This window comes from Lipomyces tetrasporus, assembly GCF_029532465.1.
Source record: "Lipomyces tetrasporus strain NRRL Y-64009 chromosome Unknown POJ06scaffold_8, whole genome shotgun sequence".
In the NCBI taxonomy this organism is placed as follows: domain Eukaryota; kingdom Fungi; phylum Ascomycota; class Lipomycetes; order Lipomycetales; family Lipomycetaceae; genus Lipomyces; species Lipomyces tetrasporus.
The window spans coordinates 469,492-497,340 of NW_026611603.1; the positions used below are offsets into that span (position 1 = coordinate 469,492).

General features: G+C 47.8%; 16 protein-coding genes across 16 annotated transcripts; 10 read left to right on the forward strand and 6 right to left on the reverse strand.

The window, feature by feature from the left end:
* Nucleotides 1-194: 194 nt before the first annotated feature.
* Nucleotides 195-2,594, forward strand: POJ06DRAFT_296494 (SRP54-type protein). Its single transcript, XM_056190550.1, has 2 exons — nt 195-473; nt 532-2,594. Exons 1-2 carry the CDS (start codon nt 267-269, stop codon nt 2,209-2,211), a joined length of 1,887 nt encoding a protein of 628 aa, XP_056042114.1. The 5' UTR covers nt 195-266; the 3' UTR covers nt 2,212-2,594.
* POJ06DRAFT_257654 (S-adenosyl-L-methionine-dependent methyltransferase) lies at nt 2,595-3,651 on the forward strand. Its single transcript, XM_056188175.1, has one exon. The coding sequence runs from the start codon at nt 2,673-2,675 to the stop codon at nt 3,585-3,587; it is 915 nt and encodes a 304-aa protein (XP_056042115.1). The 5' UTR covers nt 2,595-2,672; the 3' UTR covers nt 3,588-3,651.
* Nucleotides 3,652-4,460, reverse strand: POJ06DRAFT_257655 (Snf7-domain-containing protein). Its single transcript, XM_056188176.1, has 2 exons — nt 4,298-4,460; nt 3,652-4,247 (listed from the first exon to the last, which is right to left on the reverse strand). Exons 1-2 carry the CDS (start codon nt 4,361-4,363, stop codon nt 3,672-3,674), a joined length of 642 nt encoding a protein of 213 aa, XP_056042116.1. The 5' UTR covers nt 4,364-4,460; the 3' UTR covers nt 3,652-3,671.
* Nucleotides 4,461-4,813: 353 nt separating this feature from the next.
* Nucleotides 4,814-5,540, forward strand: POJ06DRAFT_269758 (3,4-dihydroxy-2-butanone 4-phosphate synthase; the record flags this gene model as incomplete). Its single annotated transcript, XM_056189391.1, has 3 exons — nt 4,814-4,850; nt 4,903-5,307; nt 5,368-5,540. 3 exons carry the CDS (start codon nt 4,814-4,816, stop codon nt 5,538-5,540), a joined length of 615 nt encoding a protein of 204 aa, XP_056042117.1.
* A 1,311-nt stretch (nt 5,541-6,851) lies between these two features.
* Nucleotides 6,852-8,379, forward strand: POJ06DRAFT_257660 (NADP-dependent oxidoreductase domain-containing protein). The gene has a single exon (XM_056188177.1). It carries the CDS (start codon nt 6,950-6,952, stop codon nt 7,895-7,897), a length of 948 nt encoding a protein of 315 aa, XP_056042118.1. The 5' UTR covers nt 6,852-6,949; the 3' UTR covers nt 7,898-8,379.
* Nucleotides 8,380-8,540: 161 nt separating this feature from the next.
* Nucleotides 8,541-11,988, reverse strand: POJ06DRAFT_200278 (Metalloenzyme, LuxS/M16 peptidase-like protein; the record flags this gene model as incomplete). Its single annotated transcript, XM_056185184.1, has 6 exons — nt 8,541-10,122; nt 10,176-10,748; nt 10,807-11,097; nt 11,146-11,474; nt 11,521-11,739; nt 11,803-11,988. The coding sequence occupies 6 exons, from the start codon at nt 11,986-11,988 to the stop codon at nt 8,541-8,543; spliced, it is 3,180 nt and encodes a 1,059-aa protein (XP_056042119.1).
* Nucleotides 11,989-12,491: 503 nt separating this feature from the next.
* POJ06DRAFT_138932 (transcriptional activator of glycolytic enzymes-domain-containing protein) lies at nt 12,492-14,058 on the forward strand. The gene is made up of 2 exons (XM_056184497.1): nt 12,492-12,573; nt 12,639-14,058. Exon 2 carries the CDS (start codon nt 12,639-12,641, stop codon nt 13,740-13,742), a length of 1,104 nt encoding a protein of 367 aa, XP_056042120.1. The 5' UTR covers nt 12,492-12,573; the 3' UTR covers nt 13,743-14,058.
* POJ06DRAFT_257662 (uncharacterized protein) lies at nt 13,952-15,286 on the reverse strand. The gene has a single exon (XM_056188178.1). It carries the CDS (start codon nt 15,239-15,241, stop codon nt 14,375-14,377), a length of 867 nt encoding a protein of 288 aa, XP_056042121.1. The 5' UTR covers nt 15,242-15,286; the 3' UTR covers nt 13,952-14,374.
* Nucleotides 15,287-15,482: 196 nt separating this feature from the next.
* POJ06DRAFT_257663 (Haloacid dehalogenase-like hydrolase-domain-containing protein) lies at nt 15,483-16,956 on the forward strand. Its single transcript, XM_056188179.1, has 10 exons — nt 15,483-15,653; nt 15,721-15,842; nt 15,909-15,936; nt 15,995-16,012; nt 16,067-16,129; nt 16,180-16,267; nt 16,322-16,362; nt 16,417-16,485; nt 16,541-16,600; nt 16,662-16,956. The coding sequence occupies exons 1-10, from the start codon at nt 15,596-15,598 to the stop codon at nt 16,811-16,813; spliced, it is 699 nt and encodes a 232-aa protein (XP_056042122.1). The 5' UTR covers nt 15,483-15,595; the 3' UTR covers nt 16,814-16,956.
* On the reverse strand, nt 16,957-18,177 carry POJ06DRAFT_225540 (translation protein SH3-like domain-containing protein). The gene is made up of 2 exons (XM_056185711.1): nt 17,988-18,177; nt 16,957-17,904 (listed from the first exon to the last, which is right to left on the reverse strand). Exons 1-2 carry the CDS (start codon nt 17,989-17,991, stop codon nt 17,144-17,146), a joined length of 765 nt encoding a protein of 254 aa, XP_056042123.1. The 5' UTR covers nt 17,992-18,177; the 3' UTR covers nt 16,957-17,143.
* Nucleotides 18,178-18,303: 126 nt separating this feature from the next.
* Nucleotides 18,304-18,916, forward strand: POJ06DRAFT_139004 (uncharacterized protein). Its single transcript, XM_056184498.1, has 2 exons — nt 18,304-18,387; nt 18,454-18,916. Exon 2 carries the CDS (start codon nt 18,536-18,538, stop codon nt 18,836-18,838), a length of 303 nt encoding a protein of 100 aa, XP_056042124.1. The 5' UTR covers nt 18,304-18,387; nt 18,454-18,535; the 3' UTR covers nt 18,839-18,916.
* POJ06DRAFT_257673 (uncharacterized protein) lies at nt 18,782-19,471 on the reverse strand. The gene has a single exon (XM_056188180.1). It carries the CDS (start codon nt 19,297-19,299, stop codon nt 18,994-18,996), a length of 306 nt encoding a protein of 101 aa, XP_056042125.1. The 5' UTR covers nt 19,300-19,471; the 3' UTR covers nt 18,782-18,993.
* A 476-nt stretch (nt 19,472-19,947) lies between these two features.
* Nucleotides 19,948-21,257, forward strand: POJ06DRAFT_257674 (HotDog domain-containing protein). The gene is made up of 2 exons (XM_056188181.1): nt 19,948-20,773; nt 20,825-21,257. The coding sequence occupies exons 1-2, from the start codon at nt 20,232-20,234 to the stop codon at nt 21,111-21,113; spliced, it is 831 nt and encodes a 276-aa protein (XP_056042126.1). The 5' UTR covers nt 19,948-20,231; the 3' UTR covers nt 21,114-21,257.
* A 525-nt stretch (nt 21,258-21,782) lies between these two features.
* POJ06DRAFT_139012 (uncharacterized protein) lies at nt 21,783-22,183 on the forward strand. The gene has a single exon (XM_056184499.1). It carries the CDS (start codon nt 21,935-21,937, stop codon nt 22,139-22,141), a length of 207 nt encoding a protein of 68 aa, XP_056042127.1. The 5' UTR covers nt 21,783-21,934; the 3' UTR covers nt 22,142-22,183.
* A 260-nt stretch (nt 22,184-22,443) lies between these two features.
* Nucleotides 22,444-23,558, forward strand: POJ06DRAFT_257679 (3-demethylubiquinone-9 3-methyltransferase-domain-containing protein). Its single transcript, XM_056188182.1, has one exon. It carries the CDS (start codon nt 22,702-22,704, stop codon nt 23,194-23,196), a length of 495 nt encoding a protein of 164 aa, XP_056042128.1. The 5' UTR covers nt 22,444-22,701; the 3' UTR covers nt 23,197-23,558.
* POJ06DRAFT_139036 (CBF/Mak21 family-domain-containing protein) lies at nt 23,557-26,641 on the reverse strand. Its single transcript, XM_056184500.1, has 2 exons — nt 24,910-26,641; nt 23,557-24,858 (listed from the first exon to the last, which is right to left on the reverse strand). The coding sequence occupies exons 1-2, from the start codon at nt 26,557-26,559 to the stop codon at nt 23,671-23,673; spliced, it is 2,838 nt and encodes a 945-aa protein (XP_056042129.1). The 5' UTR covers nt 26,560-26,641; the 3' UTR covers nt 23,557-23,670.
* Between the last annotated feature and the right edge of the window lie 1,208 nt (nt 26,642-27,849).

The window sequence follows — 27,849 nt, forward strand, 5'->3', positions numbered from 1 at the left end:
CAAACGAGGTTCAGCAATATACGTGCTGATGAATTTGTTAACGTTGGTGCAGGCGAGTCAGGCGAAGTTGCCTGTCATAAAGTGGAGCGCGGAGTTCAGGAGACGCCCTAACGCACATCTGCGCGGGTCTTGTACCTCGAACCCCGCCACAATTTGGCAGTGTTCACTTTCTTCGGACAAACTTGTCTTCCAACCAATCCTCGACTTGCAGCACCATAGCTGGCCCCTTATTTCTGCAGACTTGTAGCAATTGGAAGATTCTAACTATGATTGACTATTTTACGGTGTTCACCACGGGTGGAATTGTGCTCTGGCAAAAGTGTTATCAGCCTGTTTCTGCGGCAATTGTCGACTCGTTGGTGTCTGACATCTTCATTGAGGATCGCGGTCATTCCGGCGAACAAAGTTCGCTGACCAAAGATCGGTATACAGTAAAATGGACAACCGCGAATGATTTTGGTATTATTGTCGTTGTAAGTGTATTATGGTGTTTATATCAATGATTGCTGGCAAGGAAGTTAACAAAGCCAGGCCGTGTATCAGTCTCTGCTCCAGATCTCGTTCATTGATGAACTCCTTGCCAGTGTCAAAAAATTGTTCACCACCCTCTATGGTGATGAGCTAAAAGATAAGGATCCGGAATCGTTACCTGTGTGCAGGTTCGACAACTACTTCGCGGTGCGATACGCCGAATTAGAAAAGCTCTCTGCCGGTCGCAAGGTGGGAGAAGTGTCAGTGCCGTCCAATGACGTTCCAGGGGAGAAAGTTGCTAGCGGCGATGAGGCCGAAGATACATCGGAAGCCCCATCGCGTGTAACAAGCTCAGATAGCATCGATGATGCGGCAAGGGCCGCGCCGGTGTCTGTGAAGAAGCTTCCCTTGGGCAAGCGCGGTGGCCGGCGGGGGGGTCGAGGTGGAATCAAGGCCAGAGTCGGACGGGAATCTCCGTTTGCGTCGAGTGGTGATGAAGTTCCAGTGAAGAAATCTGTTAAAAAGCTGAGAAAGTGGGATATTGATGGATCGGCCCGGGACATTTCTGACGACGAGGGTCCACTTGATTTCTCTACTGCCGATGCGAATGGAAATGTCGCGGTGGATGAAGACGATAATGACAATCCACTGTTAGACGACGAGAATGTTGAAAACTGGGGAGCCAAAACAAAAACAGGAGAGTTCATTCTTAAAGATCTCTCGTCTGAAATCAACTCAATTCTTGCCACTCCAGACGCTTCAGGGACGACTGAAGGTACTGGTGGTGCGGGTGCCGCGTTAGCCTCAGGTTTTGGTTTTTTCCGCAACATCATTGGAAGCAAGGTCTTAAACGAGCAGGACTTGGACAAGGCGTTGGCTGGTATGAAGGACCATTTAATGAAGAAAAATGTTGCTCCAGAAGTCGCTCAGCATATGTGTGATGTGGTCAATAAGAGCTTGGTGGGTACGAAGACAGGCAACTGGACGTCGATTGAGAAAACAGTGCGAGCAGCAATGGAGGATGCTCTACGCAAGATTTTGACACCATCTACCTCAGTTGACTTGTTACATGAGATTCAGCGCGTAAAATCAGCAACTCCTCCACGCCCATATGTCATTTCAGTAGTTGGGGTTAACGGCGTTGGGAAATCAACCAACTTGTCGAAGATTGCGTTTTGGTTGTTGCAGAACAACATGAAGCTCCTAATCGCGGCTTGTGATACATTCAGATCGGGAGCAGTTGAGCAGTTACGTGTGCATGCGCGAAACTTGAAAAAGCTTACAGAGCGTGAAGGAGGTGAAATTGAGCTCTTTGAGAAGGGTTATGGTAAAGACGCTGCTAATATTGCTCGTGATGCTATTAATTACGGTCGTGAGCATGGCTTCGATGTCGTCCTCATCGACACCGCCGGTCGCCGCCATAACGATACGCGACTCATGTCATCACTCGAGAAATTTGCAAAATACGCAAATCCCGACAAAATTGTTATGGTTGGTGAGGCACTCGTTGGCACGGATTCCGTCCTACAGGCTCGCAATTTCAACGCTGCGTTTGGCCCAGCTCGCAATCTTGACTTTTTCCTAATTAGCAAATGCGACACAGTTGGCGATATGATTGGAAGTATGGTTAACATGACGTATTCCACAGGCATCCCGGTGTTGTTTGTCGGAACTGGTCAAATGTACACCGACCTCCGTACTTTATCAGTTCCATGGGCAGTCAATATGTTGATGGGATGACTATTTGAAACGGGCCGATTTGGAAGCATGTAATAAAATACGGTTATTGTTACGGTACTATCTGTCTTCGCCCCGGCGACTCGCTATGGACGATTGTAACTCGCACCGAACCTTACGTAGAAAATCTCACACGTTGGAACGAATCACTTTGGAGTGGGAATGGCTGAGCCAACGTCTCAGCGTTCCTTCGAAATCAATTAATCAACCATCAACCCCGATGTCGAAATTAATTTGATCTGATTTTAGCAATGGCGTATTCTTATATTTGTGTTTGTATGTTGAACAATCAGTCGGTCGGTTATTGGCGGAATTGCAGTTGGTAGGAAAACTCCCTCTTAACTCGACCTGCCTATCTCCCAACGAAAGGCGTTCGACACGACGACGAGGCCAAACGTTAGCAGCAGCCAGTCTTTTAGTAACGAACAATATTTCGATATTACAGCACGCCGAATTCGCGCGTTATGGAGAAGTATCTAATGCGAGTGGTATCGAGATTAAAAACAGACAAGCGAAGAATGGTCGCACGCAGCTTCTCGGTCCGTTCGATCGACCATCGTCATAACCAGACACGATCACACTCAAACGCGGCCTTTTCAGCTGAGGAGCTCTCACATTTCAACGCACTTGCTTCGACATGGTGGGACGCAAGTGGTCCATCGAGATTGCTGCACAAAATGAATCCGTTGCGGATATCGTTCATTTTCGACACAATTGACCGATATGCAATTCAGTCCCTCTCTCGAGAGACTGGTCTCAAGGTTCTAGATGTCGGGTGCGGAGGAGGTATTCTTACTGAATCCCTGGCTCGAAATCCCCGAGTGTCTTCAGTTACTGGAATTGACATGTCAGAAGACGTTCTGGCAATTGCCCAGCAGCACAAGAAACAAGATCCAGCTTTGGTTTTTGGAGGCAAATTAGAGTACAGGCTCTGCTCGCTATTGGATATGCCGGTCCCCAAGGCAGCCAGCGAGGGACACGAGGAAGAGAGATATGACGCAGTCACTTTATTTGAAGTACTTGAACATGTCCCGAATCCATCTGGGGTTCTGAAGGCGGCGACTGATCGTGTAAGACCTGGCGGCTGGATTTTTGTTTCCACTGTGAACCGTACAGCTGCAGCGTATTTAACTACTATTTTTATGGGGGAAAAAATATTGAGGATTGTCCCGGAGGGGACTCACACTTGGTCGAAGTATATCAACGAAAGAGAGCTGAGAGAGTGGTTTAACGAGCATAAGACCACCGTTCCGGGCTCAGGAGAGCATTGGGATGTGGTTAGAAGTGAAGGCTGCATTTATGTACCATTTGTGGGATGGAACGTTGGTGGGCCACGAGATCTCGGAAACTATTTCCTAGCAGCAAGACGCCTGCAGTGACTAAAATTATATCATAGAATCATCAAATGGATAAATTTACATTCTGGAAAGAACATAAGAAAATTATGCGAAATAGGTCTAGACCTAGGCAGCTTCTTTGATTTCCTCTTTATCTTCCTGTACTGGTTCATCCACGAACTGTGGCAAACCACCGCCGTCTTCCATCATATAGCTAGGAACACCCTCGCCTTCAACATCGTAAGACATCTCATCACCTAGTGCCTCTAGTTCGGCGTCTAGTTCCGTCTCCGAGACATCGTCTGGTAGCGCATAAGACCGAGCCATAGTTTCTTGGAGCTCAGACGACATATCCAATAAGTCTTCCATCTCGTCTTGTATAGATTCGATCTTGTCAATATTGACCTTGCCATACTGCTTCCTCAATTCCTTATTGGCCTCCTTCATTGCATCAACCGTAGTCATCACGTTCCTCAGATTTGTAGTTGTCATCGACGCCTGTTCCATATTCCAACTTTGAGTCTGTAGCGAATCCTTTTGGGCCTCAATCATCTTTCGTTGCTTCAGCAGCTTCAGGGCCTTCTGCTTTATAGCTTGTTTGCCAGCTCCTTCGTTCATCCGAGCCAGCTTCTGTTGGTAGACAGATAGTTCCGCATTTATTTTCGATAGCTTCACATCCAGAGATGATATCCGAGTATCCAGCTGTTTAATTAATTAGCATCTGTTCTCAGGGTGTTGGGATTCCCTCATACGTTACTCATAGCATCGTCCAGCGTTGGCTTCGGCACCGTCTTCTTTGCTCCGAATATACGATTCATTGCGACTATCGTTCAAGTAGTGGGACAAATGGCGAAAGCTATATGGAAGATGTGAAACAGCGATGGCAAAAGCACATACGAAGTTCGCCGGAAGGTCTGGGGTTGTTTGCGATACGCTCGATCAGCGTAAACCTATTCGACGGCCAAAGTTCCCGCTTATACGGAAACGTCATAGTGCAGAGCTTAAACTGTTATGGCACTCGCAGGGATCAAACTTTCATCCACAACTTTAGCAATCTTCGTTAAACTGGCGCTGACATCTCGAGGCTGATTTCTTCTCAGAAAATCTGTCCCCGGATTTTACCGGGTTATTACCGTATCGTCACTAAGCAGCATTGATGCTCCGACCTTCCGAACCCATAGTACATATATCCTCAAGCAGTCTTTAACAACCGTCAATTTCACCTCACGAGCTATTTTGCTCTCGTCACTGCCACGTACTTTTACCGAATGTTCTCCCCAATACCAGACGCCCTGGCCGCTTTCAGTAAGTTTGAGAGCCGAGGATTGAACATTTTCGACAGAACTGATGAATGTAGAGAACGGTCAATTTTTAATAGTGCTTGATGACGAATCCAGAGAGAACGAGGGCGATCTGATAATCGCAGCCGAGCACGCCACCACGGAGAAAATGGCATTTCTCGTTCGCTATTCCAGCGGCTATGTCTGCGCTCCATTAACCAACGCACGGGCAAATGAGCTGGAGCTCCCGCTAATGGTTACGAAGAACAATGACCGGCACGGTACAGCTTACACGATTACTGTGGATTTTCGGGAAGGCACTACAACTGGGATTTCAGCACATGACCGAGGATTGACTTGCAGAAAACTTGCTGATTCCAGTGTTAGTGCTAAAGACTTCATGAAGCCAGGTCATGTTGTGCCACTACGAGCTGTCGATGGAGGCGTGCTAAAGAGACGAGGACACACCGAGGCTGCAGTGGGTAAGTGTTGCCGAAGAGGGAATGCGCAGATGCGTAGCTAAGCTAACCCTGTCGTCTTAGATCTATGCAAATTGACTGGATTAGCACCTGTAGGAGTTATCTGCGAGATAGTGAAAGATAATGATGGTTTAATGGCCCGGCGGGACGATTGTCTTGTATTTGGAAAGAAGCATGACATTCCAGTAATCACCATCGATGACTTGGCCGAGTATATTCAGAGCCAGTCATCATGATTAATTTTGATTAAATTGAGGTCAGACCTGATGTTAGGTGCACAGATTTTTCGGCAGTAGACGGTGTTATAAAAGTTCTGTCGCATTTAGTTTCAGGCAAGGCACTGGAACATGTATATGTACGAGTCTTAATTCGATTTAAAGTTCTGTCAGATCAATCATGCATTGACGGGAATATTGTAGACCTCTCCCCTCCGATGACCAGGTCGTCGTCCTTGTTGGAAACTGTGTGCCAAACATAGGTACGAAAGATTGAATTCGATAGAACAGAAGAATTTTACTACTATTAGAAGTCAATCGCCTGATGGCACATTAGTTCTTGCATTCTAGGATGTCAAACAAGATCCATGCAATTATTTTCGAAGTTAGGGAGGGTCCAGTGTTATTTCAAAATGTCTCTGCTCGCCATACAGCTGATTGCGACCGTCATTCTCATTAAGAAAGTTTATCTATAGATAAACTTATGTCTTGCGACACTTATTGGACCGCCTCGGATCTGTTGTTATAGCCCGGCACGTTCGCAGCGATAAGTTCAAATCAGCTCCACATATAAAATTGCCGATCGAGAATCATTCGTCAAGCTGCCCGGACATCTAATCTGACAAGCTACTTGCGCCGACATTAGGACATAGCCCGCAATTCACTGCTACAGTCCGGGGAACCGCGTTATTGAGACGATATGCATTTTGCACTAGTCAGTTGAATTTAGCCACCGACTGCGGCATTGATGGGCCGACAGTTACCACCTCCGCTTAGTCTGGGCGATTTGTCTGAGTGAGCAGCGAAGCACCAGTAGCTGTAGTCATTATCCTCTTAGATCGATAACTCCCCAACAATAAACGAAACGACAGTTGGCATAACCAGCAATATTTCAAATCAGTCAAGCAAGCAGAACTGTTGCGGAAGTTAAAACAGAATGGACGAATCAGCGACAACTTCTAGATCCACTAATCCTATGTTGGCTTTGCAATCATTCGATTGTATCCCCCCGGCCAATGCGCATTCATTACTGGATTAAGTAAAAACGCCGCCCCCAGCACTGGTGACGTAATGTGTGTTCTTACGTCGACACCACACCAGACGAATCATGTTGTGTGCGATTTATTGGTGATTCAAGTTCAGATGATTAATTCTGAATATCAGTCAATTTGAGCGCTTATCTTCTCCAAATTAAGGGCTTGAGGCAGATGTGGCGCATGAATTGGGAGGCTATGGGCTGGTCAACTAGATTGCGGCGGTGCGAGCGCGTAGGTGGCTATTGACGGGATCTCCCCGGACGTAATTTTTCTCGGAAATTCGGCGATAACGTCTCACTGATCTGGTTGTCTACCTTCAAATACCGCCATCCACCATGATCCGTTCTCCTCGCTACAGTCATAATCCGTCTCAATTGTTATCGCCCGATTACTATGAGCGTCTGCGTCAAGAAGTACCTTCTCAACAGCGGGTTTTACATGCCCGCCGTGGGACTCGGCACCTGGCAGGGACAGGTTGGCTCCACAGCCACCACGGAAATGCGCGACACAATTATCTACGCTCTTCAAAAGGGTTATAGACATATTGACACAGCTGCCGTCTACGGCGTCGAGGAGATTGTCGGCGACGCCATTCGGATGTCTGGGGTGCCTAGATCGGAGATCTTTCTTGTCACTAAACTGCATTCTACGCACCACGCCCATGTTGAAGAGGCTTTCCTCGAATCTATGAAGAGACTCAATTGCGAATACATCGATTTATATTTGATGCACTGGCCGCAGGCACTTACGCTCGACGGCAAACATACCAAGACGCCCACACCACCGGAGACGTGGTTGTCGATGGAAGCACTCAAGACGAAATATCCTGATCTGGTCCGCAGCTTAGGCGTTTCCAACTTTTCGGAAAAGACATTGGACGAATTGCTAAAGGTCGCCACAATTGTTCCGGCTACCAATCAAGTCGAGGTTCACCCGATGTTACCGCAGCATGATCTTGTCAAATACATGAACGAGAAGGGAATTGTTACTACGTGCTACTCGCCTCTCGGTCAGTACGTTCCCGCAATACTAAAGAACCCACACGTTCTAGAACTGGCCGAGAAGTACAACGTTACAGCTGCTCAAGTTGTATTGGCGTGGGAAGTTAGCCGAGATCTTGTCGTCATCCCCAAGAGTACCAATCGCGAGCGCATTATGCAGAACATTACCTATCCAGAACTTGCGCCGGAGGATATTGCGTTCTTGAACGACTTCTACTCGCCACCTGGAATGCATAGACGACTAGCCCAGATCAACGGCGGTACTCCCACGGGCCATGATATCGTCATGGGCTGGACGTACGAGGAATTGGGATGGGAGCCTTTCACTGTTGAGGAGTGATGTACGTTAGCAGCATCGTTGTGTAGAAGCGAACCATCGCGGAAAATCTCTGGAAATGATTGGTTGCTCGTATCGGACTGGCGATGTTATGTGTCGAAATTGTTCTCTCTTTGCTGTTTTGCTCACCTATTTTGTTACAAACGGATATTATTTGTGCATTTGACCACGGTCCTGGTGCGGTGACAGTGATTAGCCAATAGATAGACCAAAAATTCGACAAAAATTGAAACATCGCCGCCGATGAACAAACCATACGACTGGGTCAGTACAATTGCCTGCAACTAGTGCCGTCCATTTAGTTTGTGTCGTAGCTGACAGAGAGTTGCGAGAGTAATACTGAAGCGATTTCTCCATTGTCGCAACCCAATTTATCGCTGCACATGCAGAGTCGAATTGAGTATCCGCTGCACAGTTAGGCGAGCATTTGCACGTCATCAGGTGCTACGTGCTTTAAGACAATTGACTACCACGTCTTGGGTAGGACTGCCTAAGTTCAGGGAAATAAAAAATAACCGTCGGCCTAGTTCGATGTAGTCGCTGTCATTTAGAGAACCATTTGGCCCCAGCAATTGAATTGTAATACAAGCATACATAAGAGGTATACATTATTGAGTGGCCACAAAATGCACAATGACGTACCACTCTATGGCGCCAAATCCTCATCTTCATCTTCATCCTCATCATCTTCGTCCTCGACGTTATCATCGCTATCATCGTCACTCTCGTCATCGAACTCGCTACCATCATCTAATCCCTCTTCAGTTCCATCCTCCTCACCATCCTCGACCCTTTTCTTCAACGCATCAAACGGATCAACAATGACCTCATACCCGTCCCTCTCAAACGCATCCTTCATGCCGGCAACTTTCACTGGATTACACGCAATAAACACGTGGCCCCTCTTAACGTCAAAAATGGGGAGCAAAAAGTCTTTAAGCGCATGCCTCATATCATCGGCGGTGACCATCCGTACACTAGCCAGAAACTTCTCATTCGCGTTCTCGCCAAGCCCTTTCAACACTTCTTGCAGGAACTTACGGGACGCGGCTGCGTAGTAATTATTATCCGCCTCCGCGATGGCCGAGACGATGACGCTGATCGCGCCGTCGATGAGGAGCGGCTCAAAATCTGCCACACCGGATGCGTAAGATTCCACAATTTCCTTTGCTTTTTGGATTGCGATTGGAGCGTCGGCCGCACGATAGACCCTAAATCCACTATATCCTCCTTCGATGAATCTTATCACACCTGCACCGTAGGCAAGACCGTTACCTCTAATTCCGCGCCAGAACGGGCCCTCCACTGCCTCGAGGTATGCCGCAGCAACAGCCAGAGCTGGGATGTAGGGATGCTTGAAGTCCGTGGGACCGTTTGTCAGTAGTGTCGCGTACGACGATTCAGTGGATGGTACTGGCAACAGGTAAACCCTGCCGCCCAATTGTGCACCTTCTTCATTCTGGTTGAGATACGACCTCGATACCGGCACAAGAGATTTTTCAGCATGGCTGGTGGACCCACCGGCCAAGAACGTGTTCCAGCTGGATACAGGTTTTGCCAGTTGCTTGACATCCGCGGAGATGATAACACGAATATTTTCCGGCGTGAATAATACACTTCTCACTTGCTCCAGTTTCGCAATCAATGGCTCAGCATCTAATTTAACATCTTTACTTAGCTGGGCTAACAAACTTTCCATCTCGAGCTCATCAAGCGATCGTCGAGCAGATCGCGTCGTCAGTAGCAGTCGCTTTGTGGCCGAGCTGACGATGTAGGTGCCACTGCGCTTGGACTCAGATAATCCCATAATCGCTTTCTCGATCACAATCTGCAGTCTCTGAGCGTCGAACTTGCTGTTCCAGATAAGACGCTTAAACCATTCAATAGCTTTGCCGTACTTATCTGGGACAACTTGCAACTCAAAGGATACCATTTCTTCGAATTCGCCATCAAACCCAATGTAATAGTTGTTTGCAATAGTATCCTTCTTCAGCTCCTTAACAACTTGCTCGTAGTCCAGCATTGTACCATCATCTAGAACAACTGGCGTTGCGTAAAAGTTAGCGAGGAGGATGAACAGGTATGGAAGGAGATCGTGTGGAACGACTGCCGAAGAGAGCAGTAGATTAACGCTAACAAAGTTAGATTTTACGTGCTCGTAGTGGACGTAAAGAGGTAGTTCTTTCGCGAAATCTTTGTCAAGAATGTCCTGAATTTGAGATTTGGGACTGTCAAACCTCAGTCAGAATCCACTCATAAGTGATATAAGAAGACAACTCACTCTGAATCGCTTATGGCAAGACCGGCCTTCGCAGTAACTGGCTTAATGAAATTGACCTTAGCAGGATCCGGAGCTGGAAAGCTTGCCAATAATTCGTCTGGAATCTTCGTGTCGTTCTCGTCCTGTGCACCCTTCAGTCGCTTTGCAAGCCTCTCCAGACCCTCTTCGCCTAACTCCTCCTTCCGGTTCCGCAATCTAAGGTTCGCGGCTTTTCGAAGATTCCTAGCAAGCGTAGCAGATGGCTTCGCCAGCACAGCAACATGTGGATTATTGAGTAACCATTTCTCAATAAGAAATTCCCACTCCTTAACTCCATACTTTAGAATCGTGTCAAACTCAAGCAAATGTTTGGCTTCCTCCAGCGACTCGCCGTTTAGCTTTCCATACAAGAAATCCTCGATCGCGAGATTGGCTAGGGTACTCGAATACCGTTCGGCCTGGAGAACATATTGTAGTCTTTCGCGCTCGATTACGTCACGCATTTGTTTGAGGTCGAATTCTGATTTGGCGATATGATCGCGGAGTATTTCGAAAACGTTACTTTCAGCGCTTGCCAGTTGTTCAGTTGGCACGCTGTGCTTGTCAGCATTACTGCTCTCACAAGCATATATAGCGACAGGAAAGCACTTACTTATGGAGCCAGATGTTTAGACCTGTCTCAATGAAATCGTCCGTATAAACTTCCAACTCAGTACTAAGCGGATTCTCAATCTCGACCATCTTCTTGCGCAGAAGCGAGACGTCACTATCTGTCAAGTACATGAGCAAGCAATGCAACGCCGTATTGGTGAGGAAATCTAGGTTTGGAGGACCCAGGAATGACAACAGGACGTGCCCTGAGCTTTCGTCTTTGTCTGGGAATTCAATCGTGTCTACTACTGTTTTCGGAAGGCGAGGTGTAGGTGGTGAGTCGACAAACGGACTACACAACAATTAGAAACCATGTGGTAACACCAAAGGCTTCACTTACCGCTTACTGGGCTTCTCGGGAAGCGCTGGCAGTTCCTCGTCGAAGTGGCCAACTGTTTCAAGCAGTTCGTCTTTATCGACAGTTCCCACAATAATAAGACATAAATTATCTGGTCGGTACAGAGAGTGATAAAATTCTCTGATCCGGTCAGCTGTTAGAACTCGAAGCGCGGCCATCAGACCGCCGGTCTCACTTGAGTACCCGCTTCTCTCCGGGTACATGAGTTTCTTGGAGCGGAAAGTTGCGATCGTTTCTGCTTCATTTTCCACTCCTTGCATTTCAGAGAAGACGACTCCTTTCTCGTTTGCCCCGCCATCAACGTGGTAGACCTGTAAATCAATTAGTAGGCACACTGAGCACAACCGACTCACACACCTCTGTGTAACAAGCGCTATCCGTTAAGGTAGGATTAATGAGGTGGTCCAAATACACTGGAAGTAATAGCCTGAATCCCTCCCATCCGGCGGTCGAAAGAGTGTACACCGTCGAGTCAGTTGCAGTCCACGCGTTAGTGTTCGAAAACGCGCGATTCCCTAGAGTGTCCAACAGCCCCTTATACGGATGCTTCTTGGATCCCATAAATATCAAGTGCTCCTAGATAAACCCAATTAGCACCCATGCGATTAACAATACTCGCATGACGCTGAATAGACCGACCAATGTATGCGGGCATCCGCTGTCATCTTCGATCTCCGTCGCGACAGCGAAGTATCCTTCGACGATCGGCCGCTCCTGCTCAATTAGAACAATTTGGAGTCCAGTACGAGTTGAGCGCCATTTATATATCTCTGACGGACAGTAGTTTGGCTTGAACGACGTTACGAGCTTGAAATATGTCATCATTCTGAAAGTTGAGAATCGATCTCGGCGTCGATGCGTTGCTGAGTTTGAGCTGATGCGGATCACATTCGCCAAATATTCGGCCCGACGCAGTAGCTTCGCAGCTTTTTTTGATACCCGTGCTAGATTAATTGTTTTCGTGGCTCTCTGCGGATAATATATGTTAAAATGTCCAATACCCACGGGTTGCAGTACAAGGTTTCGAAGGCGCGTTGACTGGTTCAGTTTGTCAAGGTTGGCCGGTTGGCGGTTCGGTTTAATCAATTGCTACAGCTCATCGTCGGGAAGTCGGATAGGGAGGGGGAGTATTTTTTGGCGTCTTGCCAGCTCGCTGTTTCCGCCAATATTTTATTACTATTACTTTATGCTACTGTCTATATTACTAACTGCCTCAATGGTGGATGCTTCCATTCTGAACCGTTAATCCTCAACAGAACGCGACTTCGACTCAGGGCCCCAAAATAAGCCATAAAGACTGTCAAATCGTCCCATTGACGCGAATACATCTGCTGCCTTGGTCACAGCTCAGTAACAATTGTTCGCGACTTTCCCCGTTGGGCTACGTACACAGACTTGTACAATATTTAGGTAGGTTATGGTTTTATCGAATTATTCAATTAAGCGACACGCATGCTCATACTAACAACTGTCAGATGCCAAGGACGGGCGAGATGCCCAGATGGGACGACAGAATCCTCAACGACAGCCCGCCGTCGTCCGCGAACGCCGAAGACCAGCTGCAGACGGCAATAAATGAAATAAAAAACCATGTGCAGAGCACAGCGACGATGCACAACAATGTGCTCGGAAGACTAGCAAACGAAATTCAGTATCTGACCGAGACAGTACGTGCCGAAAGAGCGGAGTATGTCGAGACTGTTGCCAGTGTGAACGAGAAGTTCGACGACTTGCAGACCCAGATCAGTGAGATAAACGATGAATTGAAGAATATCAGGCGAGATTTTTTCCAGGAGGCGGAGATGATACGCCAGCAAATGCGTGTCGACCAGTCGAGTCTAATGGAGGTCCTACAACACCGTGCGCCTGTTAGCCGAAGTATAGTAGACATTCAGCGCGACGTGGACGTCATAAATGAAGCTTCGCGCCGGGTATTAGACCAATTCTCACAACTACGCGACATATCCGCCGTTCCGACCACTGTACCCTCCACCGGGTCGACCGAATCTCCACAGCGCAGACAGCACGCTCAACAAGTTCCTCTGATTCCGAACGCTCCAATGCCCCAGTTACAAAGACCTGCCACAGTACCGCAACTTCCCAGCAATAGCACCCCATCGGACCGCAACGCCACCTCCAGCAACCCGATGCAGCTCCACCAAGCTGCACCTGTCCAAGCGACAATAGTTCAACGGCAACCACCGGCCGCACCCCGTCCACAAGCCCCACCGCAGAACAGGAGTGAACCAGGCAGACTGATGTACGTCATGGCAATTAACGTACGGAGCGTGAAGGACATGTGGATAGAATACGCAAATGGCATAAATGGCGGGCCGTCCATTCGCCAGCTCGAGAACCAGCACGGCACAGCTTGGCGTGGTGGAGCGCGGTCGGCTCAGAGTAGAAAATTTCAGCGACAAAGAGCGGTTTATGATGCGATTGAACGCGGCCTTGAGATGGGAAAGTCGGCGGACGAGTGTTGCCAGGAACTCGAGCAGCTTCGCGCGCGGCAAGACGGCAAATGGCATTCGCTCACATGGCTTCTACATAATATACCAAGCAATATGTTTGAACAGTAATATGCGACGGCTATTGTATTGTTGGTTAAATATTGGATTTATGTTTTTACGTGCGGCCATTGTACATTTATTATATAGTTCATGAGGTTTTGTTTTGTAACGGTAGAGTCACAAATGATAGGTAGATTTAGGGTCGGTTACTTTGTACGATAAAATTTGTATTTATATTGTGTTATATAATATGTACGCTGCGAGACTACAACGTATTCCTTCTGAGACATGAATTTACAGTATCAGTAAGCGATGTCACATGCTCAGATGTGGTCGCGAGTATCAGAGAAGCTCCATTCGTTTTCTTGAACACCGATAGAACTTAGCAGAACGGCGATCCAGACCAGTACCTTGTGACGACATATTCAGAAAATAACAATGTTAGCACAATAATGACAGAAGAAAAGGTAATATACAGTCCTCCTACCACCAACTAGAAGTATCCTGAGTGAGAGTGATGGTAAACAAACGTAGTGCACCACAGCAAGCATACCATCCCATCCCATCATATTCATAACCAATAATACATATAATGTACATCAACGCGATACTTTCATCGCAATTACTCTTTCATGGCAAACAATCAAAACTTTCATATCGTAACGTTGAGATAACAATATACAACCTTTCATCACGCTCTTCTAAGCACGCTGTTCCTGCGACGACGATGGCCCCGTAGACGGTGCATATGGGGGCCAATGAGAAATTATCGGCTGTGAGATGGTAGTCGGCGGAGGACCTCGGGGTGAAGGGTAGCTTGGGTTGTACCCACTACTACTATACACAGGAGTAGTAGTTGTCAACGTCGAACTCTGGTAGCGACCCTTTTTTGCGGCCGACGGAATGAAGAGTTCATATCCACGTTGCGTATCCCGAGTGTATCCGTCTTCGACTATCACACCCGGTGGCAGCACCGCATTATTCATCTGCACAGTTCCAGCCAAATGAGCCTGACCGCCACGAGGCTGATCATAGTATGATGGCACAGGTGGTCTTCCGTAGCTCGATGACTGAGGAGGTGGGGGTTGCTGATACCGGTAATCATCATACCGTGAAGCTGTGGACGGAACCGGTGGCGGAGGATGGTCCGCTGGTGAATAAGGTACATGTCTCGCAGGCTCATAGGGATTCGGCTCTCGTACTCTGTACTCAGGCGACGGCCGTCTCTTTGATAGATCATCCTCGGTCTCCCACTCTCGCTTACGCTTCAAATCGTCGTTGGGTTGATACAAGTCATCGTGAGGCACGGGGGGAGCATACTGTCGGAAACCATCCTCGTGGCTTCTGTAATCATCCTCGTATCTTGATACAGGAGGAGCCTGACTTATTGGAACAGCGACATGCCCTGTTTCTTCAACTTTCAGTGACGGTATAGAGAATTTGGGAAAAGCTCCGGCTAGGACTTTGTTGCGCAGCTCGATAAGTTTCTGGCATTCGGCAACTGGATCAAATGGATATGGAGCTCCAGTATTAGAGTCTGATGATGAGAATATCGCCTCCGCAGACATTGAATGTGATGATTGCTGGACAATATAGGTTGACTCGGAAGTAACTGGAGAATTCCTGTAACATATGCAAAGGGGTCGCCGAGTATGCAGAAACCAACTTGGTCTGCATGTCTGCGTTGCAGATACGGAGCATCCGTCATAACTTGTCGGCGCCAGTCACTGAGCAATTCCCTCGCTGGAAAGCCCCACGCGGTAGAATTTGAGTTTGCTTTCCAATCACAAAACTCAAATACCGAGGTCGCCAGCAAAACAGAACAGTGCACGACCGCGGACTTATCATCTGGCAGTGTCTTTTCCTCTTCACTTTACTACATATTTCGCTCTTTATTACGTCTGTTCAGTCTATAGAATAAAATGACCGCGTCGACAACCGAGGACGAGAAAATCGTTTTCTTTTTCGATATTGACAACTGTGAGGAACACCGAACAACTGCTGGTACCTGCTTCTCACGCCGGACCTTGATTCTGACATATTTTAGGCCTGTATCCTCGGTCCTATAAGATTCACGATATCATGGCCAAACTCATCGACGACTACTTCATGGAGAAACTTGATTTGGATTTTGAAGAAGCACGAATGCTGCATCAGCAGTACTATAAGGTTCGCCGACATGTCGAATGTGATCCCGGGCCGGTTATGCTTAACTGTTGTTTTTCACTTGTGTAGGACTATGGTCTTGCTATTGAGGGACTAGGTATGTGTGCTGCCGTAGTAGATGCGCGTAGAACATGTGCTAAGTCTTCTTCTTGCAGTTCGTCACCATGAAATTGGTTAGACTCGCCCCGTCGAATGTTAATGAGTATGTCATTAACAAGGCTCGTTAGATCCCATTGAATACAACAGCAAGGTTGATGACGCCTTGCCCATCGCGGATATACTAAAGCCAGGTCCGCCGTCCTTCTCACGCTGCCAAAAGATCTGCAGCTAATTGATATAGATCCCGAGTTGCACAAGTTTCTACGATCCATAGATAGATCGAAGGTCAAATTATGGCTGTTCACCAACGCTTACAAGACGCACGCGTCGTATGTGTGCTTCATTTGTTATGTCTGTGAGGAGGCATACTAAAAGATCGGTAGACGCGTAATCAAGGCATTGGACGTGGAAGATCAATTCGCCGGTGAGTTCGTTCTCTCGTTGTAGCAAATGTTAGGTCTAACATTACCGCTCTCAGGCGTGACGTTCTGCGACTACAGCGAGCCTATTCTGATTTGCAAGCCAAAGCCAGAAATGTTCGAAAGAGGTACGTGCTTTCCGTGGGTTACAAACATCGCATACGACTAACAATTCATTTTAAGCAATGAGAGACGCCGGTGTCGTCTCGAAGGATAAGTGCTACTTCGTTGATGACAGCTTCGGTATGTCACCACTCGGTTCGTGACACCCTATTATAGTCGGGAGTGCTGACGCAGTAAATAGTGAACGTCAAGGGAGCTAAGGACTTTGGATGGAAGACCACTATCCAGTATCTTGACCCGTTGGACGCAACCCCACCTAATCTCGCTGGCCACTACGAGATCCGCAAATTTGACGAAATAAAGAAAATCGTCCCTGACATTTTTCTTAGTTAAAAAGTTTGGTACATATGGTATAGAATGTGGCGCATATAGAATTGGTATTAATATGTTTTCGTTTTCCTGTCTGTTGCATTAGTAGTATAGATTTGTTGACGTTTCTCAACAAGCAAATAAAAAATTTACAGCCTACTCGCAATTCAATGGTGCAAAAGTTGATCACTGAGTAGTAATGTGATTCCGAGATTCGATAATAACAATTATTACTTTAGTAATAGCAAATCGAGATACACCTTTTTGATTCCTTCTTTAATACAACAAAACAAAGTAACCAGAAGAAAGCGTAAAATCCCACACATGATATGTATTTTATATCTACACAACCTCTTAATCCTTTGTCTTCTGGGTACCCCGGAGAAGACCGGTTCTTCTGGCGGCAATGAGACCGGCCTTCTGTCCAGGAACAGCACCTCTGCTGATGGTAGAGGCCTTACCGATGTGCTGGTGATTACCACCACCATGGGGATGGTCGACGGGGTTCATAGCGACACCTCTAGTCTTAGGCCATGAGTTTCTCTTGACCTTGTACTTGTGATAAGCACGGCCAGCCTTGAGCAATGGCTTGTCAACACGACCACCACCAGCGACGACACCGATAACACCGCGAGCCTGGGATGAAACGATCTTCTTAGCACCAGAAGGCAGTTTCAAGCGGGTCTTGCCCTCATCGGGGTTGTGTCCAATAACAATAGCGTAATTGCCGGAGGTTCGGGCGAGCGCACCTCGGTCGCCAACCTTCTCCTCGACGTTACTGACAATAGTACCTTCAGGGACGGAACCGAGGGGGAGAACGTTGCCGACACTGAGAGCGGCTTTCTTGCCGGCGTAGATGAACTGGCCAGTGTAAATGCCCTCGTTGGCGATGAAGGTCTCTTCTCTAAGGCGGTACTTGTAGGGGTCACGGAAAACAACTTTGGCGAGAGGAGCACCTCGGCCAGGGTCATGGATGATCTGCTTCACAACTCCGCGAATGTAACCGTGGCGCTCGGCAAAGTCGAGCGTTCTCAACTTAGCAGCACCCTTTCGGAGGCGGGTGTGGGAGGTGAAGATCGAGCCCGCACCTTTTCGCTGATTACGGATAACGCGACCTGCAAAATAGAACAAAGGGCATTAGAATAAACCTTTCCATATCAAATAAAAATCAAATTTCTCGAAATCATCGCATTCATACCCATTGTAAATATCTATGGACCTGTTGACAAGATGGTTGTTGATAGTCGCCGTAAACTATGCAGCTGGACTTGTGAGCTAAAGCCAATGTCTGACGGTCAGTGGTGATGTTGCTCAATGGGCGCCCACGAATTAGCAGTCACACTCCAATCGTTTTAGGGCTACTCATTAGGGCTACTAGCCCGCCCGGGGCGCCATGCCAGAACAAATGAGTTTTGTGGTAAGGGCTGCAAGCTGGAAACCCTACCCCAATGAGGCTTTAACCGCTGCTATGATTCGTCTCCATATATTCCTCTGTTCTCCATAGCAATCCTCCCGTGTATCTATACATTTTTCCTATTTTTCCACGGTATTCCATCGAACCCTAAGCAACTCGCTCTTGTGCGACAGAAACCTTGCTAGTACGTCACGCCGCTTTCAAGTAGTCTTTAGGTACTAATTGTTCGTTACTAAACAAGTCTGCACAGAACTTCCGACAGATCGCGCGATCGAGATGCGTTGTCCTACAACGCATCAAATCTCGCGGATGTACTTTCTGCTAGCTCCATAATGCAGATACGGAAATGGCAAGAGGCACGATGTCTGTTACAGATGAACCACGCACAACACAAGTGTAGTCAGGTACAGTCACTGGAGACGAGCAGTTTCAATCTCAGGTGCGTGCGCGAGCTGGGAAGCGGCCCACATCTTCCGCTCAGCGGCGGAGATATATTCGTTACCGAAGGATTATCTCGATGGATTACAAACAGAGTGAATGATAGAGGTTCGAGCATCAAATCTTGTCAGAACGGGCTGCTATGCAATCCCATGCCCATCAGATGTTTGACGGGTTTGACTTTTCTATCAATCTAGATGACGATTACAAGATATATTTTAAGATGAAGATCATTTGAGGCTCGGAGGAAGGAAAATACCCTATTTGTGGAGTTCCATGTAGTGAGCGGAGTGTAAGGGACGAGCTCTTACGGTGGGAATATGAGGGCGCTGGGGAACCTAGTTTGAACGGATTACCCATCTGGATCGAATACATTCGGCCTTAGGGAGCCTCTGGCATACGTCGAAGTCCACGTCGTCGAACCGGACCGGCTCGAGGCGTCGCTGCTCACGTTAACGACTCTTGCTACAGCGCCAGCTTTCAGAAGCTTCTTCGTGATGAGGCTGGTGAACAGGAAGTAGCAAATATGGTTGACACCAAACTGGATTCCCAGACAACATTTGGTCTGGCAGTATGGACAATGTGAGGCTTTTGTGATACTATAGGTTACGGGTGGCGGGATAGCCTGTAACAGTTCCGTGTAGTCATGTACGTCCATGCGGCTCGTTTTGAGCTGGTAGCACTGCGGGTTAGGGGGAATCAAGGGTCAACCCAGTGCCGTGGATGGAGTAATATCTGTTGCTGTTTTGCTGCAAGAGCAATTTGCGGAAAATTCCTGCTCGACTTTTCCTTGAGACTCTGGTCTTTAGACATACATTTTTGCAATGGCTATGATTATAGACGCAATTCGGTCATCGTCGACCAATTAAAGTCAAAACCTCAAGTATATAGAAGTCAACCTTAATTGACAAGCGGATGCCAGCTAAATGGCAGACGAAGAATGCGAGAAGAGCACAAACTCGAAAAGTCTCATACTGTAGATCTTGAATACTGGCATGATACCGAAAACTATAAATATAACCGAGGCACAGCTCTTGTGCTGGGCTTGGCAGGATTAATAATTCAACCTCGGCATGAAGAGAGACATATTAGAGCAACAGACAAGATTAAATTGTTGAAACAAGCCGCAAACCCAGCTGTACGTTGTGTCATGCGTAAAGAGCTTTCAAGTTAATTTAGGAGTTTATATTACAATTTTGTAAGCAGATCCTAAGAATTGCGTAACTTATCTTGTAATGCGGGATGACTGACTAGAGTTTGCCCATCAGTGTTGAGCCGAGGTTCAACTGAACGGAGGCTTGGGCGACGGAATCTAGACACAGAGTCTAATTAAACTTCTTTACAACTGACAGGCCAAATTTCTGTTTTAAGGCAAAGATGCGAAATGTGTGGCTAGTACTGACAGCTAATATTGCGTGCGTCGGTAGACGTAATTGGTAGTTTCAGAGCGAGAGTAGGATCCGCTTGACCATCGCGCTGCCACACTGATGAATTCTTGTTGGTTCGCAGTTCCAGCGCCACACCCGCGTTCCGACCACATACACTACGATAGCACGTTTGTTCCCAATTTTCATCCTATACATATACAGGATGTCATTTCGCGTGTATCTGTCTATTACCTCGCGTCCCACCGCTACCCTCACACATCTTAGATTCTGCCGGTCATCCTCCGCCATCGCCTGCACTCGTCCTTTCGCAACCGCTGCCTCTCCGTCCATCTCCCCAGTCCGCCGGATAGGCCGTGGTATTTTCCGTTACTGCATCGCTCCATTTGTTTCTCTCAGTATCGGCTACGCAGCAGCTCTTTACATCATGTCCGCAGCCGCCGACACAGAAGTGCCCGAAGACAAAATAGTCTACGACCCCGAAATTGACGCTACAATCGAGGCATTGCCGCTAGTCCACTCACTCAGATCAGATCCGCGGTTTACAGAATCCCGTCCACATACCGCTGCGCCGGACCATCTCAAGGAGCAGATGCTTACAGCGGGAGTGCTTTCCGGTCCAGGAAGACTCTCTGTTCCTCCGATCATCTGGAACGATGCTGAAACGCACGAATTGATCTCTGTTGTTCACTTGGGCAAGAATTTGTGTGGCCATCCGGGAATTGTCCATGGCGGTCTTCTTGCCACGTAAGTTGCCGCCGCAATCTAACGCGATCAAGCGGCTCTAATAAGCAGCAGGTTATTAGACGAGGGCCTGTGCAGTTGTGCGTTCCCCGCGCTGCCTTCTAAAGTCGGTGTCACCGCGAACCTCAACCTCAACTACCGTTCCCCGGCGTACGCCGACAGATTATACGTCATGCGCGCGAACGTGACAAAAGTCGACGGTCGCAAGGCGTGGGTTAAAGGTCACATTGAGACTGTACCTGAAGACGGAAACGATCCTGCTGTTGTCGTCGAAGCCGAGATGCTCGTCGTTGAGCCAAAATGGGCCAAGTCGTTGCCCAAGGTGGTGAATGTGACGGCTTAATTTCTGAACGCAATAGAATCTTTTTAACAAAAGCATTGATAGATATTGTATAAGGGATATTTGGCACACTTAGGATCGACGTTTAAACTCCAAATTAGAAGTAATATTACATGATGACTATTAACACACTGATTCAACAAATGCTTAACAGATTTGGCTTACTGGATCATGCCGTGAGTTTAATATTCCTAGATTTGTCCTTGAGGCTTCCTTGATTGATGCCTTGAGTAGCAACAGTCCACTCCACTTGTTTCATCTTATAAACTTTAGAATCAGGTATATTTTAAGCTTCTATATGGTCATATATGGTCATATCACAAACCGTAATATCATATGATATTATATGGTAATATGTATTACCATATCGAGTACTACTTTACACACTGGGTCCAAAGCCGCTGTGAGACCAATCGCTCTATATTCTACTGGCAGGGTGTGACACGACCGCAGTGCTATTGGGTTGGACGGTGTACTTGGTTGCTCATCATCAGCAAGTGCTGGCAAACTGAAGCATGAAATTATTAGCCCATTTGGCGAGTCGCTGAATTCGTCGGGACTGCCTGTTAACTTTGAGACTCTGAAACGGTATCTAAAAGCGTGTCGTACTGGCGACGGTTTTCAATCTTGTTTGTATCCTCCGCTGCCTCTAAGTATAGATTTGCAGTCAGGGACACCATATTACTGACTGGTGGTGGGCCGGATGCGAGATCGCCGGTTTATTTCTCAAGGGAGTCAGGGTCGTGTATTGCGCTTATTCGATGCATCGTCGGAAAGGTTAGTTTGCTAATGATGATGATGAATTTGGACCTGAGCGGTGGCCGATGCCGGCAAATGTCGGAAGTCGGAGTACATACCTGTTAACGGCGGTCCGAACTTGCTTGGGACAGCGGAATGCTCTTACGGAGGCCGGATATACGATTGTGAGGTTGTTGCAGCGGTTCGATGCACTTAAAAGTAACGAGCCCTTGAAACGGATGATGTTGACGATGTGTCCAAGTCAGGGTGTGCGATTCGTCCGATTCCACTAACAAAGCAAACCGCAATCAATCACCTTAAGTTCAGGGGATGCCGTTCGTTAGACGGTCAATAGAAATACGAGGCTCGATCGCAACTAGTATATATCTTCACTATCAATGAAGGCCACATCTAACCCTGAACCAAAATTTCGAATTGGAATTGGAAATATCATTGGACTGGACTCAGAAAAATCAGGCGATTCGGATGGCATAACTTTTATTGATGTCTGTCTACGTTGGACGCAGTGGCCGGGTAAACTGGGGCAGGATGGGATGCCAAACCTCACGGGGATCACGGACTCAACAACGGACGGCGACTTGATTCACCCTGAACTTGCGGGCATTGTAATTCTTCCACTATTACCCACTATTACCACCCAACGAACTGACAGGATCGCAAGCTAACAAAGCGAAGAAGGACATAAATACCGGCTTTGTGCCGAATGGTAGCTGAAGGTTAGCTAAGATAAAAGACTGTTTGTGGTCAGTAGCATCATTTTCCCGAGAAAGGACATCGGTCAAAACTTTAGCCAAAAGGGACTTATCAACAACATTACATCAACACCAAAAACATGTCCCTGAATAAGATCACGACCTGTCTCTGGTTCGACACTCAGGCCGAAGAGGCCGCCAACCACTACATCTCCATCTTTAAGAACTCGAAATTACTCCATGTACAGCGATACACCGAAGTAGGCAAGGAGATCCACGGTCATGAACCGGGAAGCGTGCTCGTCGTGGAATTCGAGCTCAATGAGCACCCTTTCGTCGCGCTGAACGGCGGACCGCAATTTACGTTCAACGAGTCCATTTCCTTTCAGATCGACTGTGCCAACCAGGACGAGGTAGACTACTACTGGGAGAAGTTGGGCGAGGGCGGCGACGAGGCGAAACACCAGTGCGGTTGGCTGGCTGATAAATTTGGTGTGTCCTGGCAGGTGGTTCCGACTGCTCTGAAGGAGATGCTGAATGACACCGACAATGCCAAAGCAGATCGCGTCATGGCCGAAATGATGAAGATGAAGAAATTGGATATTGCTGCTCTTAGAAACGCGTACGAAGGATGAGATATATGGGGCTCGGTTGCTATTGGCATATATTCTCGGAAGGCGCTGGTGATTAACAAGTCCAGCATGGCAAAAAAGGGGGACACCACTCAATCGTCTTTGATATTGAAAGGTGCTTTTGGTTTAATCTTCCACGGATGGTCTCAGTGTCCATAATTTGTTTTCCAAAACCGACTACGCTTTGTGTTGTGTGCCAGCAAGCTTGAGAACTTCGGGCACCATAGTTACGGTCAGAGTTAAGGGTGTAGGCCACCTCAAATGTAGGGAGGTGTAGGCCATGCCCTCGCTCAACATCCAGGTACGTGGTGACAACCGTAACCGAGGGAATCGACAATAAAAATTAGTTGAAAAAATTATTTCATTAGCATTGTCTATAATTACACATAGACCAAGCAAATCCGAAACCGTAACTTTTATAAATCCTCAGTTATATGCAAATGCTTAACCACGCGTGCAGCCGTTCATGATTGCGATTCAGTCGTCATCTGAAGCTGATAGCAAGTCCTTGTAGTCTTCCGCAGAAGCAAACATCGGTAGATCTTTGAGTTTGCGACGACGTTTACTGTCTCCCTTTCTGCTACCCGTGGGCTCATCGCCGCTGTCGATTCCCCGTTTTGATTTCGACTTCTTCAACGGCTGAGCGGACACATCTTCGTTCTGGGCGTTTTCGGCGGCAAACATCTCGGCAAGCTCAGCTTCCTCACCGTCAAGAGCAACGTCCTCGGCATCGTCGTCATCGCTGTCTGCGAACGCGGCAGCAAAGGCCTTATCGTCCATCTCGTCATCATCTTCGTCTGCACCATCGTCATTCAAGTCTCCAAAATCGTCTGCATCTTTTCCATCCGAGGCGATCTCTATATCCGAGGCTTCACCATCGGAATCAAATGCATCTGCCATGTTGTCTTCGCTTTCGCCGCTCTCATCTGCTCCCTCAAGATCCTTCCGGCTTTTCACCATCGCCTCCCAAACCTCATCCTCATCCAACTCTTCACCACCCTCGTCAATATCATCCTCAAGGTCGAAATCACTGCCCTCGTCTTCACTCTCCTTTCCTTCCTTCTTGATGCCCTTCGGGGTAAGCCCTTTGCTTACAAAATACTTCGCGAAGAACTGCTCGTCAGGCGCTCGCACCTCCTTACTCTTCTCCGCTGCCAACCGTGTCCAATCGACGCTATTCGCAGAGGGTACCCCCTGTCGCGCAGCTTTGGTCGACAGCAGCAATACGTTCTTGCTAACATAAGCACTGCTACCTGTGATCGGCTGCATGATACTCCCAGCACCCCCAGTCTTGCCAATCTTAGTTTTGGGTGACTTGTACACGAATCGATCGAGAAAATGTGTGAGCGTGTGCAGTGCAAGATCCGGTCTGGAACCCGGATCAGTATGCGCAAGGTAGTGGGCTGCAAAGTGCGTGATGGTCGGGTGGTAGTGCCGCGTAAGAGGGAGCAACTCCCAGAGACATGTCGCGGACGCGTTGGCATTTGTGGGATCGTGCGTCTTGCCGTCGTAGTTTGGAACAGAGACAGATTTGGACAATGTCAATGGCTCCGGTTTAGTTTCGTCGTCTTCATCTGGCGCGTCTTTGAAAACTTCGTGATCGGAGTCGGCATGGTCTGGTGGATCTGTGATCAGACTTCGGAGATACGGCGCTGTGCTCTCGACCTACAACATCAATTAGACCGCCGTGATCGCAAGTGGAGCGCCCTGACATACCTCTCTCAACAGATAGATAACGCCAGCACAAAATCCAATATTCTGGGTCTCAGCAGCAATCTGCATCAACCTCTTCGAGAACGCCTTGACGCGCTCGGCATTGATATCGTTTTTCAGCGCCTTAAACACTAAGTTCAAGTACAGCGCCTGCTTCGACGACGTAATCACCCGCGGATCGAGGAGGCTCTCATACAACGTTCTGTAGAATCGATCCGACTGCACCTGATTCACCGACGAAATCTGATACAGAAGCATGAGCGCCTGAACACGGGTATTGAAGTTTCCGGACCTGGCAACATGATAGATGACACTGAGATGCGATTTGAACACCTCGTCGTCCAGTAATGAGTACGGGAACGCGCGATTGAGACCAGTTAAGATGGCAGAAATCAGTCGCATATTTGCTTCCTCTTGAGCCTCCGGCGATGATTTCGGCTTTTGGCCAGCTCGCGGTATAAGATTTGCAGAGACTCGTTGTGGTTTCTTGTTGCTTTTCCAGCGACCTTTCTTCTTGACCTTTTTCTCCGCCATGGCTTCTTCTTTTGCGTACTTAGATTCGGCCATTAGACGCTCGAACAAAGTGAAATATATCTCGATCAAGGCATTAGCTAGGTCTTTATCTCGGTTGGTGACGATAGTCTGATTCAGGGTTATCATCGAATAATACTGGGCGTGGTAATCTGCATTCGGTCGAAACACGAGTTCCGAGACAGAGTTGATGATGACCCGTTTCATGGCCGGATGCGCTTGCTCGAGAGCTAGAATCAGATGCGAAGCCTTGGATGCCGTTTGTCTATCTGCATCACCCAGTTTGTTCACACCTAAGCGCAAAAGATTAACTTCCTGTTCGGGTTTGTCGCGCATAAGATCCATGATATCTCTGAGAATGCTCGTCCGAACATGCACGACGGGGTCATGGCTTAGTGTTTCTAGAAGCTGAACGAATGAGAAGTAAAACTGCTTCAGCCAATCTTCAAATGCCCAGAGTACCATCCATTGTCTTGCAAGTTTCGCCGTCTTGCCATCGACATTACTGTCTGTGTGAAAAGCAACCGCGCTGAGAAGCGAACGTGATGCCGAGTTCTGATGGGTAAACCAGACGAGCTTTCGATCTGGTAGCACGTTGCCGTTTGAGAACAAGTCCTTGAGCGCTTCGACTGCCTGTAGTGCCGCCGTACGATTCTTCTTCTTTGCTAATGCTAACAAGCCGGTCAGAGACCGGGTGGAATGCAGCGGGGACTCTTGAATGAGCAAGGTTAATGCCGAAATTCGGTCTGACAATGTACCAGCATTCATGATTTCCGAAAAGAACTGTCCCTGTGATGACGACGTGCTCGCGCTCGCCACATATTTTTCCGTCTCGGATTCGAGAAGCAACGTCGCATGTTTCAACAAATTCGCCTGATCATCGTTCGACAGCTCTTTTTCTTCATATTCTGGTAACGCATCCAGTAAATCCGCTGCGTGCCAAATCGGTAGAGGTTCAATTAGTAGCTGTAAGCTCTGCACAACCGACCCGCCATTCGCCTTCTTATGGCCCCGACTTTGCCTCATTTTATGCTTAGCCTGACTTCCGCTTCCATGCTGCTGATTCTTTTTGGCGGTCGCGCCCCCTCTCAGTACCGTTTTCACACTCCCATTCACAGGCATCCTGACTAGATGAAATCGCTGGGACTCAGATACAGGTACAGTCGCACACTGTCTCGGAAAATTTCGTCGCAATGGTTGGCTGGGATTTTTTTGCAGAAGTTTTGTCGATGGCTTTTGCGCCGCGCATCGATGAGTTACTCGCACGTGACTATGTGACCAGGCATGAATATGCCCCTGAAATCCTTTGTCTTCGTGAGGTCACCATTTGTTGAATTGAAGATTATCCAGTCAAATGGCCACAGAGACGCTGTTAGGGAAGAATTCCTACTGTGGCCAAACTTCTGTGTCGACAAGTGCGTGTTATATTAGTGCCTCTATAAGTAGTACACACACGACCAATGTATAACCGTCATGAGAGCGTACGGAATAGTTCAAATTACGTTATGTTCCCAGCCCCGACGGAGGAACAACTATTGCTGAAACGAACGTTACAGAGACCCTCGCCGTCATGAGATGATCCTTTCGGTGTCAAAATGGTGCCGAAATGACTGGCCAGGATATCCTCGATCAGCAAGTAACGCCGATATTTTCTCTAGGTCGCAACTATTACTTCGCCCATGAGGTACACCGCGTCGTCGAGGTCATCTACACCTGCTGTTGTGGCGACAGTCTATCTATCCAATGTCGGCCGTACTGATAAAGGAATTCTGGCAGCTTATCGAGAGCTTGCGGTCTACGAGGCAAGACAGATATATGTAGCGATGGAGTGGCGGTTTTTTAAGTATTTGTTGGGTGGGAATGGGTGTCACCATCGCGCCACGTCCACCTCCGGCATCGTTCTCGCTTCTTCTTTTACGGCGCCGTCCTCATCAACAGCCAGTCTAAGCTAATCGGAGATCTTTGTCTCAGTTACCTTCTCAGTGCAAGACGAGACAAGCTGACGAGGAATCTGCGCTTGCAGTCCAGAACTGGGCCTGTAAATGTTGGTCTCCACTCTAGCATCCGACGCGCAATTGCGGACAGAGTACCTCCTCAAACTGGTTGAATTATAGGTGTTTCGTAAAGCGACAATGTACAATTACTTTATCGCTATATCGAGAATCTGTTCACTCTGGATTCGGTGGTTGTTGCAATCCGATTGAGAGTGGCATTGTTATAACATTTACCGGAGACGTGTGGACAACTCGTGATGGATACAAATACGACTTCTGCCTCAGCAAACTATTAACGGCGTTGCCTGGATGTAGTAATAATCTTCGAATATTTCTTGGAATACTGCTTTTAATCGGTGGATGCGGGTTACTCTAGAGACGGTAATGCGGCACTTGTTGGATGTCGGTACACCTTGCG